This window comes from Microcaecilia unicolor, chromosome 10 (genome assembly GCF_901765095.1).
Source record: "Microcaecilia unicolor chromosome 10, aMicUni1.1, whole genome shotgun sequence".
Classification (NCBI taxonomy): Eukaryota; Metazoa; Chordata; class Amphibia; order Gymnophiona; family Siphonopidae; genus Microcaecilia; species Microcaecilia unicolor.
This window is the reverse complement of record NC_044040.1, coordinates 190147178-190159920: the sequence shown is the minus strand read 5'-3', so window position 1 is coordinate 190159920 and position 12743 is coordinate 190147178. Positions and strand designations below refer to the sequence as shown.

Here is a 12743-nt window from a genome sequence, read left to right as displayed (position 1 = left end):
CTTTAATGAATGACCCGACATGGGCCGTGTTTCGGTGACTAGCACCTGCGTCAGGGGTCACAGTGATGACGTGGAAAACTTGGGGAATAATTCAAATATATTCCTCTACAATATATTATTCCTTACCCCACGTCTCATATAGTAAAAGCTACAAAGCAACAAGGCACTTTCACTTTCTGGATCCAGACGTGCCTTGTTGCTTTGTAGCTTTTACTATATGAGACGTGGGGTAAGGAATAATATATTGTAGAGGAATATATTTGAATTATTCCCCAAGTTTTCCACGTCATCACTGTGACCCCTGACGCAGGTGCTAGTCACCGAAACACGAATATATTCGAGTTATTCCCCAAGTTTTCCACATCATCACTGTGACCCCTGATGCAGGTGCTAGTCACCGAAACACGGCCCGTGTCGGGTCTTTTTGTCAAGGCTCATTCATTAAAGAACTGTGTTCCATTTTTAAAGGCCCGTGGTGCTGTTTTTTTTGTTTGAATCTTAAAAGCAAGCCATGCATAACAACATCGTTTCAAAATGAACACAATCCTATAGGGGATTGGAACAGCACATTTCCCATATAGTTCAACTTATGCCTTCTTCTGTCATAAAGCCTCCTATCCAGCAACACAAAGCTATCCAAACTTGTATTGAACTTTATGATTGTTATATAACCTCCCTCTCTATGATTCCCTGTGTCTGTTCATATATATTTCACTGTTAAATAACTTCAGTCTATATTTGTTTCTTCACCGTAGGTGGCTATCGCCTCACGGCACTATGTAAGCCACATTGAGCCTGCAAATAGGTGGGAAAATGTGGGGTACAAATGTAACAAATAAATATTCCATCCAGCCTACAGCAAAAAAGGGGAAGGATTTCTTAACAGCAACATAGACCACATTTAAAGACACCAGGAACTATCAATCAGTTACTAAAAACAGCACTGCTCAACTACAGAATGACAGCATTCCCATCACTCCAAAAGTAAATCCGGAATCTGCCAGCTCCTCTCAATGGTTTGCTTTTATCCTCCCTTTCCAGAGCATTCATCATTAAAAAAAAAAATAATAAAACTAAACCTCACTAATAAAAATTTTTTTTTTTTTTTTTTAAAAGCTCACTACAAGAATTGAAAGTACATAAGTAATGCCATACTGGGAAAAGACCAAAGGTCCATCGAGCCCAGCATCCTGTCCCCGACAGCGGCCAATCCAGGTCAAGGGCACCTGGCTGCTTCCCTAACGTACAAACATTCTATACATGCTATTCCCGAAATTGTGGATTTTTTCCAAGTCTATTTAGTAGTGGTCTATGGACTTGTCCTTTAGGAAACCGTCTAACCCCTTTTTAAACTCTGCCAAGCTAACCGCCTTCACCACGTTCTCCGGCAACGAATTCCAGAGTTTAATTACGCGTTGGGTGAAGAAAACCTTTCTCCGATTTGTTTTAAATTTACTACATTGTCGTTTCATCGCATGCCCCTTAGTTCTAGTATATTTGGAAAGCGTGAACAGACGCTTCACATCCACCTGTTCCACTCCACTCATTATTTTATATACCTCTATCATGTCTCCCCTCAGCCGTCTCTTCTCCAAGCTGTAAAGCCCTAGCCTCCTTAGTCTTTCTTCATAGGGAAGTCGTCCCATTCCCTGCTATCATTTTAGTCGCCCTTCGCTGCACCTTTTCCAATTCTACTATATCTTTCTTGAGATGCAGCGACCAGAATTGGACAAAATACTCAAGGTGCGGTCGCACCATGGAATGATACAATGGCATTATAACATCCTCACACCTGTTTTCTATACCTTTCCTAATAATACCCAACATTCTTATTAAATTGCTAATCTTGACAATATAGTGCTTATATGGATATCATGCAGACATATTTGCAAGAGAATCTTATATCTTCAAAAAAATGGATCTTTCAAAAACATTATTTTTACACAAACAAGGGTGGGAATCAGTAGAGGGGGGGGCCATGCCCTCCTAGAATCGTTATTTTGTTTATGCATTTTCCACAGTGTTTTTTATTTTTAAACGGTGATTTTAATGCTAAATGTTATGTGTTCCAGCTGCCACCTTTGATTTGCATTCCAATGATGAAAAACCATTGAACTGAGAAATCAGTCACAAACAGAAGGAAAAAAAAACTCCACAGATAGGATGCGCCAGGCGAAAAAACAGTGGAGAAACAGAAAGGAAAACCTCTCATAGATGGTGTCCAAAAACCTTCTTTATTTCAGTAAACTTCAAGATCAAAAAAGGAGATCCGACACGACTCGTGTTTCAGCCCTACTGGCCTGCATCAGGGGTCTAAAACATACAAAAAAACAAATGGAAAACTATACTATATAAATAAATTTATTTTAAAAAACCTAAGAGTTATAGATCATACATAAAAAGAATAAGTATATTTGTATTAAGGTTTTTTTAAAATATTACTTACATGATATATTTTATTTCTGTACTGTCAGTAGGAGTCTTTTTCCGATGATCTTTCTGGGAATATGTAAGATATGACAAATTCCTAGGTAGGAACTCCCTTCCCTTTTTTTTTTTTTTTTTTTTTACACACTTTATGTATGATCTATATGTCTTAGGTTTTTAAAAAAATGTTATTTATATGGTATAGTTTTTTGGGTTTTTTAAATGTTTTAGACAACTGATGCAGGCCAGTAGGGCTGAAACACGAGTCATGTCAGGTTCCTTTACTGATCTCGAAGTTTACTGAAATAAAGAAGGTTTTTGGACACTATCTGTGAGTTGTCTTTTTTTTTTTTTTTCTTTTCTGTTCCTCCACTGTTTTTTCGCCTGAAAAACCATTGAAAACGTTAGAGGTACTATAAATGAATCTCCGTGAATTTTTTTTTTTTTTTATTCAATTTAAAACAAAATTTCAGATCAATATTTTAATCTGAAATAAGCAGGTGGATCATTAGAAAGGATGACCAGATATGCTGCAAAATTCTAATATCCTAATTCTCAATAAATATAATCACAGAAATTAAGAATTCTATCTGTATACCCCCAAATCCTAGTATTTTGGAAAGAATAAATGAGTGATTCACCTCTACCCATTCCATTCACTCCTGTATTTTATAGACCTCTATCATATCTCCCCTCAGCCATCTCTTCTCCAAGCTGAAGAGTCCTAGCCACTTTAGCCTTTCCTCATAAGGTAGTCATCCAATCCCTTGGAGTGGAGTGGAGGAGTAGCCTAGTGGTTAGTGCAGCAGACTTTGATCCTGGGGAACTGGGTTCAGTTCCCACTGTAGCTCCTTGTGACTCTAGGCAAGTCATTTAACCCTCCATTGTCCCAGGTACAAATAAGGACCTGTATATAATGTAAACCGCTTTGAATGTAGTTGGAAAAAACCACAGAAAGGCAGTAAAAGAAAATACATTATATTAACAATAATGCTAACATATGAAAGATTAGAAAAAGAAATATTTAAGTGCATGTATTTATCAAAAGAATTCAGACAAAGGTGAAATAGGGCAGTGGTTTAAAAGGAAGAGAAGCTTAGCTTCCTCCTAGAAGAATTCACTTGGGAAACCAGAAGTGGACAATAGATCAGGATACATGCAACATTAACTCTGGGGATGTGAGGAAAAAAAATAAAAAGATTAAGTATGCAAAGGAACCCCAAATGATGAGTAATTCATATATATCAATTGCTGTATTAAGCTTACAAGTCAAGGAGACCCCATCAAGTCTTCCAAGAAGAATCTACAAAGCCTCTGCTGTGCTGACCTTTAAGAGGCATAGTTCAGGTCGGCAAGAGAGTAGATATTTACCTGTGATCCTCGGGGTCTAATTTAATAGCTTCACTAAACAATTCAACAGCCTGGGAGTATTTCCCCCTTTCCACCAGCTCAATCCCTCTTTCTGTAAATAAAAAAGAATCATATTACTCAGATGTGATCAAAGGGATCTCTCCACCTATAGAAAATATAGGGTTTGTACTGTAAGTCAAAGGCCGGTCGCCATTTATCATCCCATTCCTACTACGCAATTGCCTCTTTTACATGGTCTGAATGATCAGATTCTCTGAAAATGCTCCTTCAGCTCTGGGGTTGATCTTAAGTAGTGGCTTTGAGAAGAATACAAATCTGAGTCACCTACACTCATACGACAGCTCTAACACAATCCTTGAATTACATTACGAAAGAACAGGTCTAAAAACTCCACACACCCCCATATTTTAAGCAAAGACAGCTTATACAGTTTTATCATTAAAAAGTCATCATCTAATGCTTATAGATGTTTTCTTTTAGAGGGGTTAAAGCTAACTATCTTAGTGAAGCTTGTAGAATATCAGTTTTGCTATAATAACCAATCAGACACACGATAGCTACATTGCTTTTGACTCGTAACCACTCGCCTCCACCTACCCTCCTCTCTTCCTTCCCATTCACATTAATTGATTTGATTTGCTTACTTTATTTATTTTTTGTCTATTAGATTGTAAGCTCTTTGAGCAGGGACTGTCTTTCTTCTATGTTTGTGCAGCGCTGCGTATGCCTTGTAGCGCTATAGAAATGCTAAATAGTAGTAGTATATTAAGTTTCATTCCCTTTCCCCCTTTTATCATTTTTGTCACCCTTCTCTGTACCTTTTTTCTAATTCCGCTATATCTTTTTTTTTTTTTTTTTTATGAGATATGGTGACCAGAATTACACACAGTATTCAAGGTGCTGTCACACCATGGAGCAATGCAAAGGCATTATAACATTCTCAGTTTTTATTTTATGTATTCTGAACAGATGGTAAAGGGAAGGAAGGAAACTTATGTCGTGGCTTCATTCAAAACAGTCCAGATAAAAGTAGAGCCTTTATAATGGGCCTGATGTAATAGCTTTAAAGAGTTTAAGTACGTCATCCATTTTTCTTAATGAACTGTACTCACGATTGTCAACTATTTTCTCTTTTGCAGACCTGAAAGCTGTGAAAACATAAAATGGATATAAAGCACGTGAAAGAGTACATCTCTTGGCTATACTTTCAGTATCTTCTCATCACATGCAGTTATGTCTTGGAACCCTGGGAGCAATCCATCTTCAACACTGTGTTACTGACTGTTGTTGCGATGGTGGTTTACACCTCTTACGTCTTCATTCCAATCCACGTTTCTTTGGCTTTGGAGTTCTTCTCGGGAATATTTGGCGAGCAGCATGAAAGTACTGTTGCTGTGATAAACTGACATTTTTCTGAGCGTGGGCCCTGGTTTGTGTACCGCTGCAAGATTAATTTCTGCAAAATGCTGTTGCCTTAACTTCAGAGTGTTTGGCCTCATAGCAGTAGGGTTTTGAACGAGTCCTAGATTACCCTTTTTTTTTTTTTTTTTTTCTTTTAGAATTCTGACTTGCTTGGCGACTGTCTAGTTGGAAACAAAGATTCTTTCACTATGCATGAACTATAGGTTGGCCAGTGCCTACTGAAATCATGGGACTTTTCATGAAGCATGGATTAACTAGCATAGCAGTGTAGGAACACACATGTTGAAATAGGTGAAACCTTATTGTTTTTATGCAAATCTGTATTTCGTCAAACTCTTGCAAATTTTCCTACTAGAACATAGCTTGTCTTAGTTGTTCCATCATCTGCTTGTGATTCGGATTCCATTTTAAATATTTCTGATATGGAGATAATTCAATAGTTCTTTCAGAAAGCTTCACTGTGACTTAATATAATTGAAAATCTCTGTTTCCATGACATCTTTTTCACTTAAATCTCCTTTCAGAGAAGGTTTAATGGTTAATAGGCCAGCATTTTTAAATATTTTTTCATGTTGTCTGTGGCATAAAAAATGTACGTGCACACATCCTGATAACTTTCCTCCCTCTGTACGGTTTTGAAATCTAGTTCCTGAAACACAAGGAAGAGCTATTTGAGCTTTGGATGCTAAGCATAGCAAAATTTGGCAGGAATTTCAGTAAAGCCATTTTAGAGGTTGGCTTCTTAGGATACTTCTTGAAGAGCACAGTGAATTAAATTTAAAGCATGCCTTGTCAAATATTTTATCGTGTGTTCTAACTAACTCAGTGTAATACACTATTCTTTTTTTAAATTAAATGACTGCAATGTAAAACTTTACAATGTGCTAAAAATGGCATAGTTTACATATGTACTTTACTAAAATAATAATTCCATGAGCTCTTAAGTATTCAGGTGTATATGTAAAGACCTTTTCTTTTACCAGAGAAATGTGATGTAGTTAAAATGCTTTTTTTTTTTTTTTGTTACAGGATAAAACCTATGATTTTTTTTTTTAATATATATATACTTCCTGAATAAACTGTGAATGCTAAAGAGCAAAATTGCACATTCTTGTTCCTGACATGATGTATTTATGCTTTACAATGTCCATTTATTATTATTATTAAATTTGTTTATTAATTTTAAACATTACAACAAGAAAATACTTGTTATTGAAATACAGCCATGATTCATAAGAGGAAATTAAACAACATTTAAGGAAATATCGTACAATTATACAGATATACAAATCGTATTCTATCAAATTCCTATAACATAAATTTTTTTGCTTCATTAGACCACATTAAGGTGAGAGAGGGGTTGGTGGAATTTAGAGAGGATTTAAAACAAGTATTTATTAACAAAATTAGGAAAAAAAAAAAAAAGATAGTGGCTTAACATTCCCACGTTATATTTATATCGTTACTGCTGCCTTGAATCAAGAAATGATTTAAGGTGTTCAGGTGAATAAAAGGTGTATTTAATCTGACCCAATTTAACAATGCATTTACATGGAAATGCCGAGAAGAAGTTCCCTCCTATATCAGATGATTTTGATTTTAACGCAAGGAAAACTTTCCTTCTTTGTTGGGTAGATTTCGCTACATCAGGGAAAATCTGAACCTTAATTCCCCCAAAACAGGTTTTCAAGTTCTTAAAATAAAGTTTCATTGTATTATTCAAATCCTGTTCAAAAATGAATGACACAATTAAAGTGGATCTTTCAGTATTTTCATCCAATGTCTGTTCCAGTATTGCTGAAATATTATTTAAGTCCAGATTGACTTCTTGAAGCTCTTGTTTTTTTCCCTTTCTCTCCCTTAGGAACAGGAATATAATATAATTTGTTTACTGGCGGAATAGCTTCCAAAGGAATTTGTAAAACTTCGTTCAAATATCTTTTGAACATATCATAGGGAGTAATCCCAGGGAGATTAGGGAAATTTAACAAACGTAAATTTAGTCTTTTATTGAAATTCTCAATCTGTTCCATCTTTCTCCGAATGTCTGTATTGTCTTTAATCACAGATAATCTAAATTCCTGTAAGGAGTCAACATTCTTTTGAACACTTTGAATTCTTTCAACAGTTTCTTCTTTAATTAAATCCACTTTAGAATTAAGTTCTTGAAATTTACTATTAAAGGCTCTAATTTCACCTGATGTCTGATGTAAAGTTGTAGCCATTTCATTCAGCTTCTTCCATATCATCTCAAGATTTACCTCCGGTTCTTTTCCTGAGGCTCCTGCCTCTGCTCTTAGCGTCTTCTTCAACGTTTCTTGACCCTCACTGGGAGCAGCAGGCAAAACACTTCCGGTAGGCTGCTGCTTCTCAACCAGACTCGTCGATGACGCTGGGCACGGAGGTTTCAGCATTGCTGGTGGTGAAAGAGACACCTCCTCTCCCAGCATGGTCTCCGCCTTTCCCGAGGGCCGCGCAACGGGATCCATGTCTCTGTTTCCATGGGAAAGTGGCGAGAAGAAGCGCTCGAGCCCCGTGTGGAACGGGGAGGACGTCGAGGTAGGTGGGGGAGCTAACCTCGTAGACCCCTTTCGTTTGGTATGAGGCATCGTCGCGGAAAAAACTTTAGCGCCAAACGGGACCCCAGAGCTGCCTCTCAACGCGTCCTGCTATGCCGCCATCTTGGTTCCGCCCCCGCTATATGTCCATTTAAAGATATGTTCTTCATGAGAAAATGATTAACAGTCCAATTTTTATGGTATTGTCTAAAGCACCTTTTAGGTCATGTAGATGTTTTAAATGTATGAACCAAATTTGGGCATGACTACTTTATTTTCTTGAAATAAAACTGGTTAGCTTAATGTGTCTGTCCTCTCTCTTTTTTTTTTTTTTTGCACCATATCCTCTCTCCTCCTAGTTCTCTAGGGCTGCCCCTGGTTCAGGTGTTCAGAATATTCCTAATGAATATATATTGGAGCAGTGGCGTTCCTAGCCTGGATGACACCCGGGGCGGATCGCCGATGCGCCCCCCCCCCCCCCCGGGTGCACGGAGCTGGGAGGGGGTGCTACGGCGCATGCCTGTCGACTCCGAGTTCGCTAGCTTCGCTCGTTCGCTGCAGCTCCCTCTGCCCCGGAACTCGGAGCCAACAGGCGCGCGCCGCGGCACCCCACAGCAGCATGCACCCGGGGTGGACCGCCCCCACCGCCCCCCCCCCCCTTGGTACGCCACTGTATTGGAGAGATTTTGCATACACGGGAGTAGTAGACAAGCAATGCTTAGACTGGGAAAGAAGACCAAGGGAACACTGAGCTAAAGAGAGTGACAACCAACCGTCCCTCTTCTGGAGAAATATCATTGAGTAATGCTTTAGATAAAGACATGAACAAGGTAAGTTTGACAGTTCCAAAAAGATAGTATACCTGATTTATTGTGCATACTGTTCAATATTTCTCCCAATTGGTTGGTCATGGATTATGACCACTTCGTATACTTGGAATATGAGATGGGTCACTGCATAGATGCTATTGACATTGGTAATAAAAGTTCCTTTTGGTTCCACATCTACCTCTTGCTCTCCACTATTTTGTACTGTTGCCTGTCCTCTTGGGGATTAGTTTCCTTCTTTGATATTTCTTGTATTTGGAATATAACACTTTCCAGCCAGACCATTTCTGTTTTCTTCTATACACCACTGTCTGGGTATCAGAACATGCAGCCTTCCCCAACCCTGTTTAGTTCACACCTCCCCTTCCCAGTGCAAGCCACTGGATATCAATCCACTGCGTAACCTAATAGATAGATCCAGCTACGTAAGGGCCTGTAATAGAATTTCTAGTCATTACTATATACAGCCTGCTGCTCAAACCCATCAAATAGTCTAAATTCTGGTTTCTTTTTTTAGGCAATGACATGAATGTGTGTGTTCGGTTCTGGTACCATGAACCTATTGTTCCCATAGACCCCCCTATTTGTATTCACATAATCTTTTGGAAGATCAGAATAGTTTGGCTGGATATGTTCCAGCAATGGATCCACAAAGCTTCTATTGTTTAACAAAAGATTATGGGCAAGTTTTCCATTTCTGCATAATAAGTTAGCTGCCATAAGACAATTGGCAAATTTTGTGAGGGTAAGTTAACCATATGCCTAATAACAATACCAAAATACACACTAGACCTTACAAGTAAACCAAATCATGCATGGAGGCCCGAAAGTTTTAGTTACCTAAGTAAAATAGTGCTGAAAGAACAATTTTTATATATAAATTCCTAAAATCTCTTCAGACCCATCTTGGGTCTTCTCCTCCCACCCATCCACTTCCCCCAAAGGCAATATGGAGTCCTACCTTTGCTGGAAGGGGTTCTCAAGCCCCACCAGCTGAAGCAGTCTGCTGCCTGAGCCACAAGCTCCATGTTACCTGAGCAGCAAGAAAATCGGTGGTTTGCTTCAGCCACTGATGCCGGCACTTCAGCATGAACTGTTCATGCACGGGAGTTTTGACGGTGGCTGAAGCAGGTAGCCAACTTTCACAGGCAGCTCGGAGAGCAGACTGCTTCAGCTGGCAGGGCTTGGGCCTTCCTGCCAGCCATTCCGTGGGTGCCACAATTTTGAAGAGGGCCTTAAAATATGCCACAGCTCCCCTGAGCATTCGCTGTGGTTCCCCATTTCGGGCACTTTTCACATAGCCCAGTAGTTCCCATCTCTCTGTCACTAAAGGTACATGCTGATGGTTCTTTGTGCTTGTGGAGCTGTCAGGACCTATTTGGCCTTGAATGCAGCTACTTCCAACCCCCACCAGAAGCTGCCATCCCAGGCCCTCCCTATTTCACGTGGAGGGGCATAATCGAACGCGAACACCCATCTCCATGGGCAACTATTTCCGAAAACGGGTACGTGAAGGGGCGGACCAGACCGTATTTTCGAAAAAAATGGGCGTCCATCTTTCAGTTCGAAAATACGGTTTGTACGGACCAAATGTGCCATGGATTTAGTCGTTTGTGAGCTGGGCATTTGTTTTTTTAGCGATAATGGTAACTAAAAACGCCCAACTCAAAAACGTCCTAATCCAAGCCATTTGGTCATGGGAGGGGCCAGGATTCATAGTACACTGGCCCCCCTGACGTGCCAGGACACCAACTGGGCACCCTAGAGGTCAGTGTGGTGGACTTCAGAAACTGTTCCCACATGCATAGCTCCCTTACCACGGCTGTAGAGCCCCCAACCCCCCTCCCCCAAAACCCACTACCCACAAATGTACAACACTACCATAGCTCTTAAGGGTGAAGGGGGCACCTACATGTGGGTACAGTGGGTTTTGGAAGGCTCCCATTTACCAGCACAAGTGTTACAGGTGGGAGGGGGATGGGCCTGGGTCCGCCTGCCTGAAGTGCACTGCGGTACCCACTAAAAGTGCTCCAGGGACCTGCATACATGCAGGTCTCTAGGACTTGTTGCTGCTGTATAACCTTGGCACACCAGTTGACACCTGAAGACTAATCGCTCCGAAAACGTCCTTTATTGGATTAAGCACGTTTACTCACAGTTAACTGCAGATCAGAGGTTGTGCCCCACTGGCAACAAGTCTCCCCGGTACTGAGATTAGCAGTAGGCCAGAGCTGGCAGAATGCTGTACAATGCCCTCTTTCAGCAACATTCACGGTAAGAACTAGGTTCTGTAATGTGGCTAACACATGAAAGGGATCTAAAACTGGCTTACAAAAATGGCCACTACCTCATGGACTACCAGAAACAAAACAGGGCACACTCTGACCCAGTAGGCATGGGGAAAAGCACCATGGAAGTAGAACCTACCATCTACCAACATCGTGAGCATTTAACACAAGCTAGTGGAATCACGGAGCCCAATACCCTACACCCACCACAATGCATTGCTGATGTGACTCTGCAGTGCACATAACAGAAAAGGTGTCACACTCACCCGAGAGCCACATCAGAACCAGGGAAAGGCTGTCACAGGATGGAACACATTCTGCTGTCATGGAGGTGGGTACGGCATTTGAGGCTGGCATAGAGGCTGGCAAAAAAGGTTTTTCAAGTGGGTTCTTTTTGGTGGGAAGGGGTTAGTGACCACTGGGGGAGTCAGGGGAGGTCATCCCCGATTCCCTCCGGTGGTCATCTGGGCAGTTGGGCCACTTTTTGGGGACTTGTTCATGAAAAAACAGGGTCCAAAAAAAGTAACCCAAATCCACGCTAAAAACGCCTTTCTTTTTTCGATTATCGGCAGAGGACGCCCATCTCTCCTCAGCCGATAACCACGCCCCAGTCCCACTGTCACCATGCCTCCAACATGCCCCCATCAACTTTGGTCATTTCCGCGACAGATTGCAGTTGAAGCCGCCCAAAATCGGCTTTCGATTATACCGCTTTGGGCACCCACGAGAGAAAGACGCCTATCTCCTGATTTGGTTCGAAATATGGGCATCTTTCTCTTTCGAAAATAAGCTAGATAATGGTTAAAGCCAGCCCTGTTCATAAGAACATCTGTACTATAGACCATTTTTCTAATAACTGTGATAGCAGCTGGAATCAAAATGTTCAACAAGAGAACACAACCTATCTGCCCTGCAGATTTTTATTATTTACCAAGCCAATCTGCAAATGTATCTTCCCTGCATGAATTATACCCAGTAATGTTATTTCTAAAGAACAAATAATTCTCTTAATTAAATGAGCAGTGTTAACGACTTTTCTCAGAACCAGGTTCTTCTGTAGGATCTGTATAACTTGTGACTGTGTGTATGCACAAGATTCCCATGGTTACCATTTGTAAACTCATACCTAAAGATGGCCTGATAGTTCATTTGTTTTCATACTATGTGGCATGCGATAGTTGAGTGAGCAGAAAGAATATTTCAAATGCAACAAATTATAGTAACCTTCCTCTTAAGATTTTAGGGCCCTTTTACAACATAGTAACATAACATAGTAACATAGTAGATTACGGCAGAAAAAGACCCGCACGGTCCATCCAGTCTGCCCAACAAGATAAATTCATATGTGCTACTTTTAATTTGTACCTGTCCTCTTCAGGGCACAGACCGTATAAGTCTGGCCAGCACTATCCCCGCCTCCCACCACCAGCCCCGCCTCCCACCACTGGCTCTGGCACAGACCGTATAAGTCTGCCCAGCACTATCCCCACCTAAACTCGGCTAAGCTCCCAAGGATACATACTTTCTGAACAGGATTCCTTTATGTTTATCCCACGCATGTTTGAATTCTGTTACTGTTTTCATCTTCACCACCTCCCACGGGAGAGCATTCCAGAAGGGGGATGGAGTGACTAAGCAGTCCCTTTTACAAAGCTGTAGCAAACCCTAACGCATGCATATCACAGCAAAAAAAATAAATGGCATACTGTGGGGTGCACTGAGGTTTGCTGTAGTAATTTTGCCATGTGTGTGTGTGCTGCCCACATGCTAAAAAAAAAAAAAAAAAAATTTGCCCCCCCGCCCCCCTCTCATGGCCCTGCCTGTTGACGTATAAGCCTTCGTGCCTAATG

At 40.6% G+C, this 12743-nt stretch overlaps 1 protein-coding gene across 2 annotated transcripts in view; it reads left to right on the top strand.

Annotated features, from left to right (window-relative positions):
* The window catches only part of SPTSSB (serine palmitoyltransferase small subunit B), a 33797-nt gene extending 27471 nt beyond the window's left edge, over nt 1–6326 (top strand). For both annotated transcript variants that reach the window (XM_030216166.1, XM_030216167.1), the window contains one exon: nt 4938–6326. In XM_030216166.1, the coding sequence (XP_030072026.1) occupies nt 4962–5204 (243 nt within the window). In that variant the 5' untranslated portion in view covers nt 4938–4961 and the 3' untranslated portion in view covers nt 5205–6326. The remainder of the gene's footprint in view (nt 1–4937) is intronic.
* The last annotated feature ends 6417 nt before the right edge of the window (nt 6327–12743 follow it).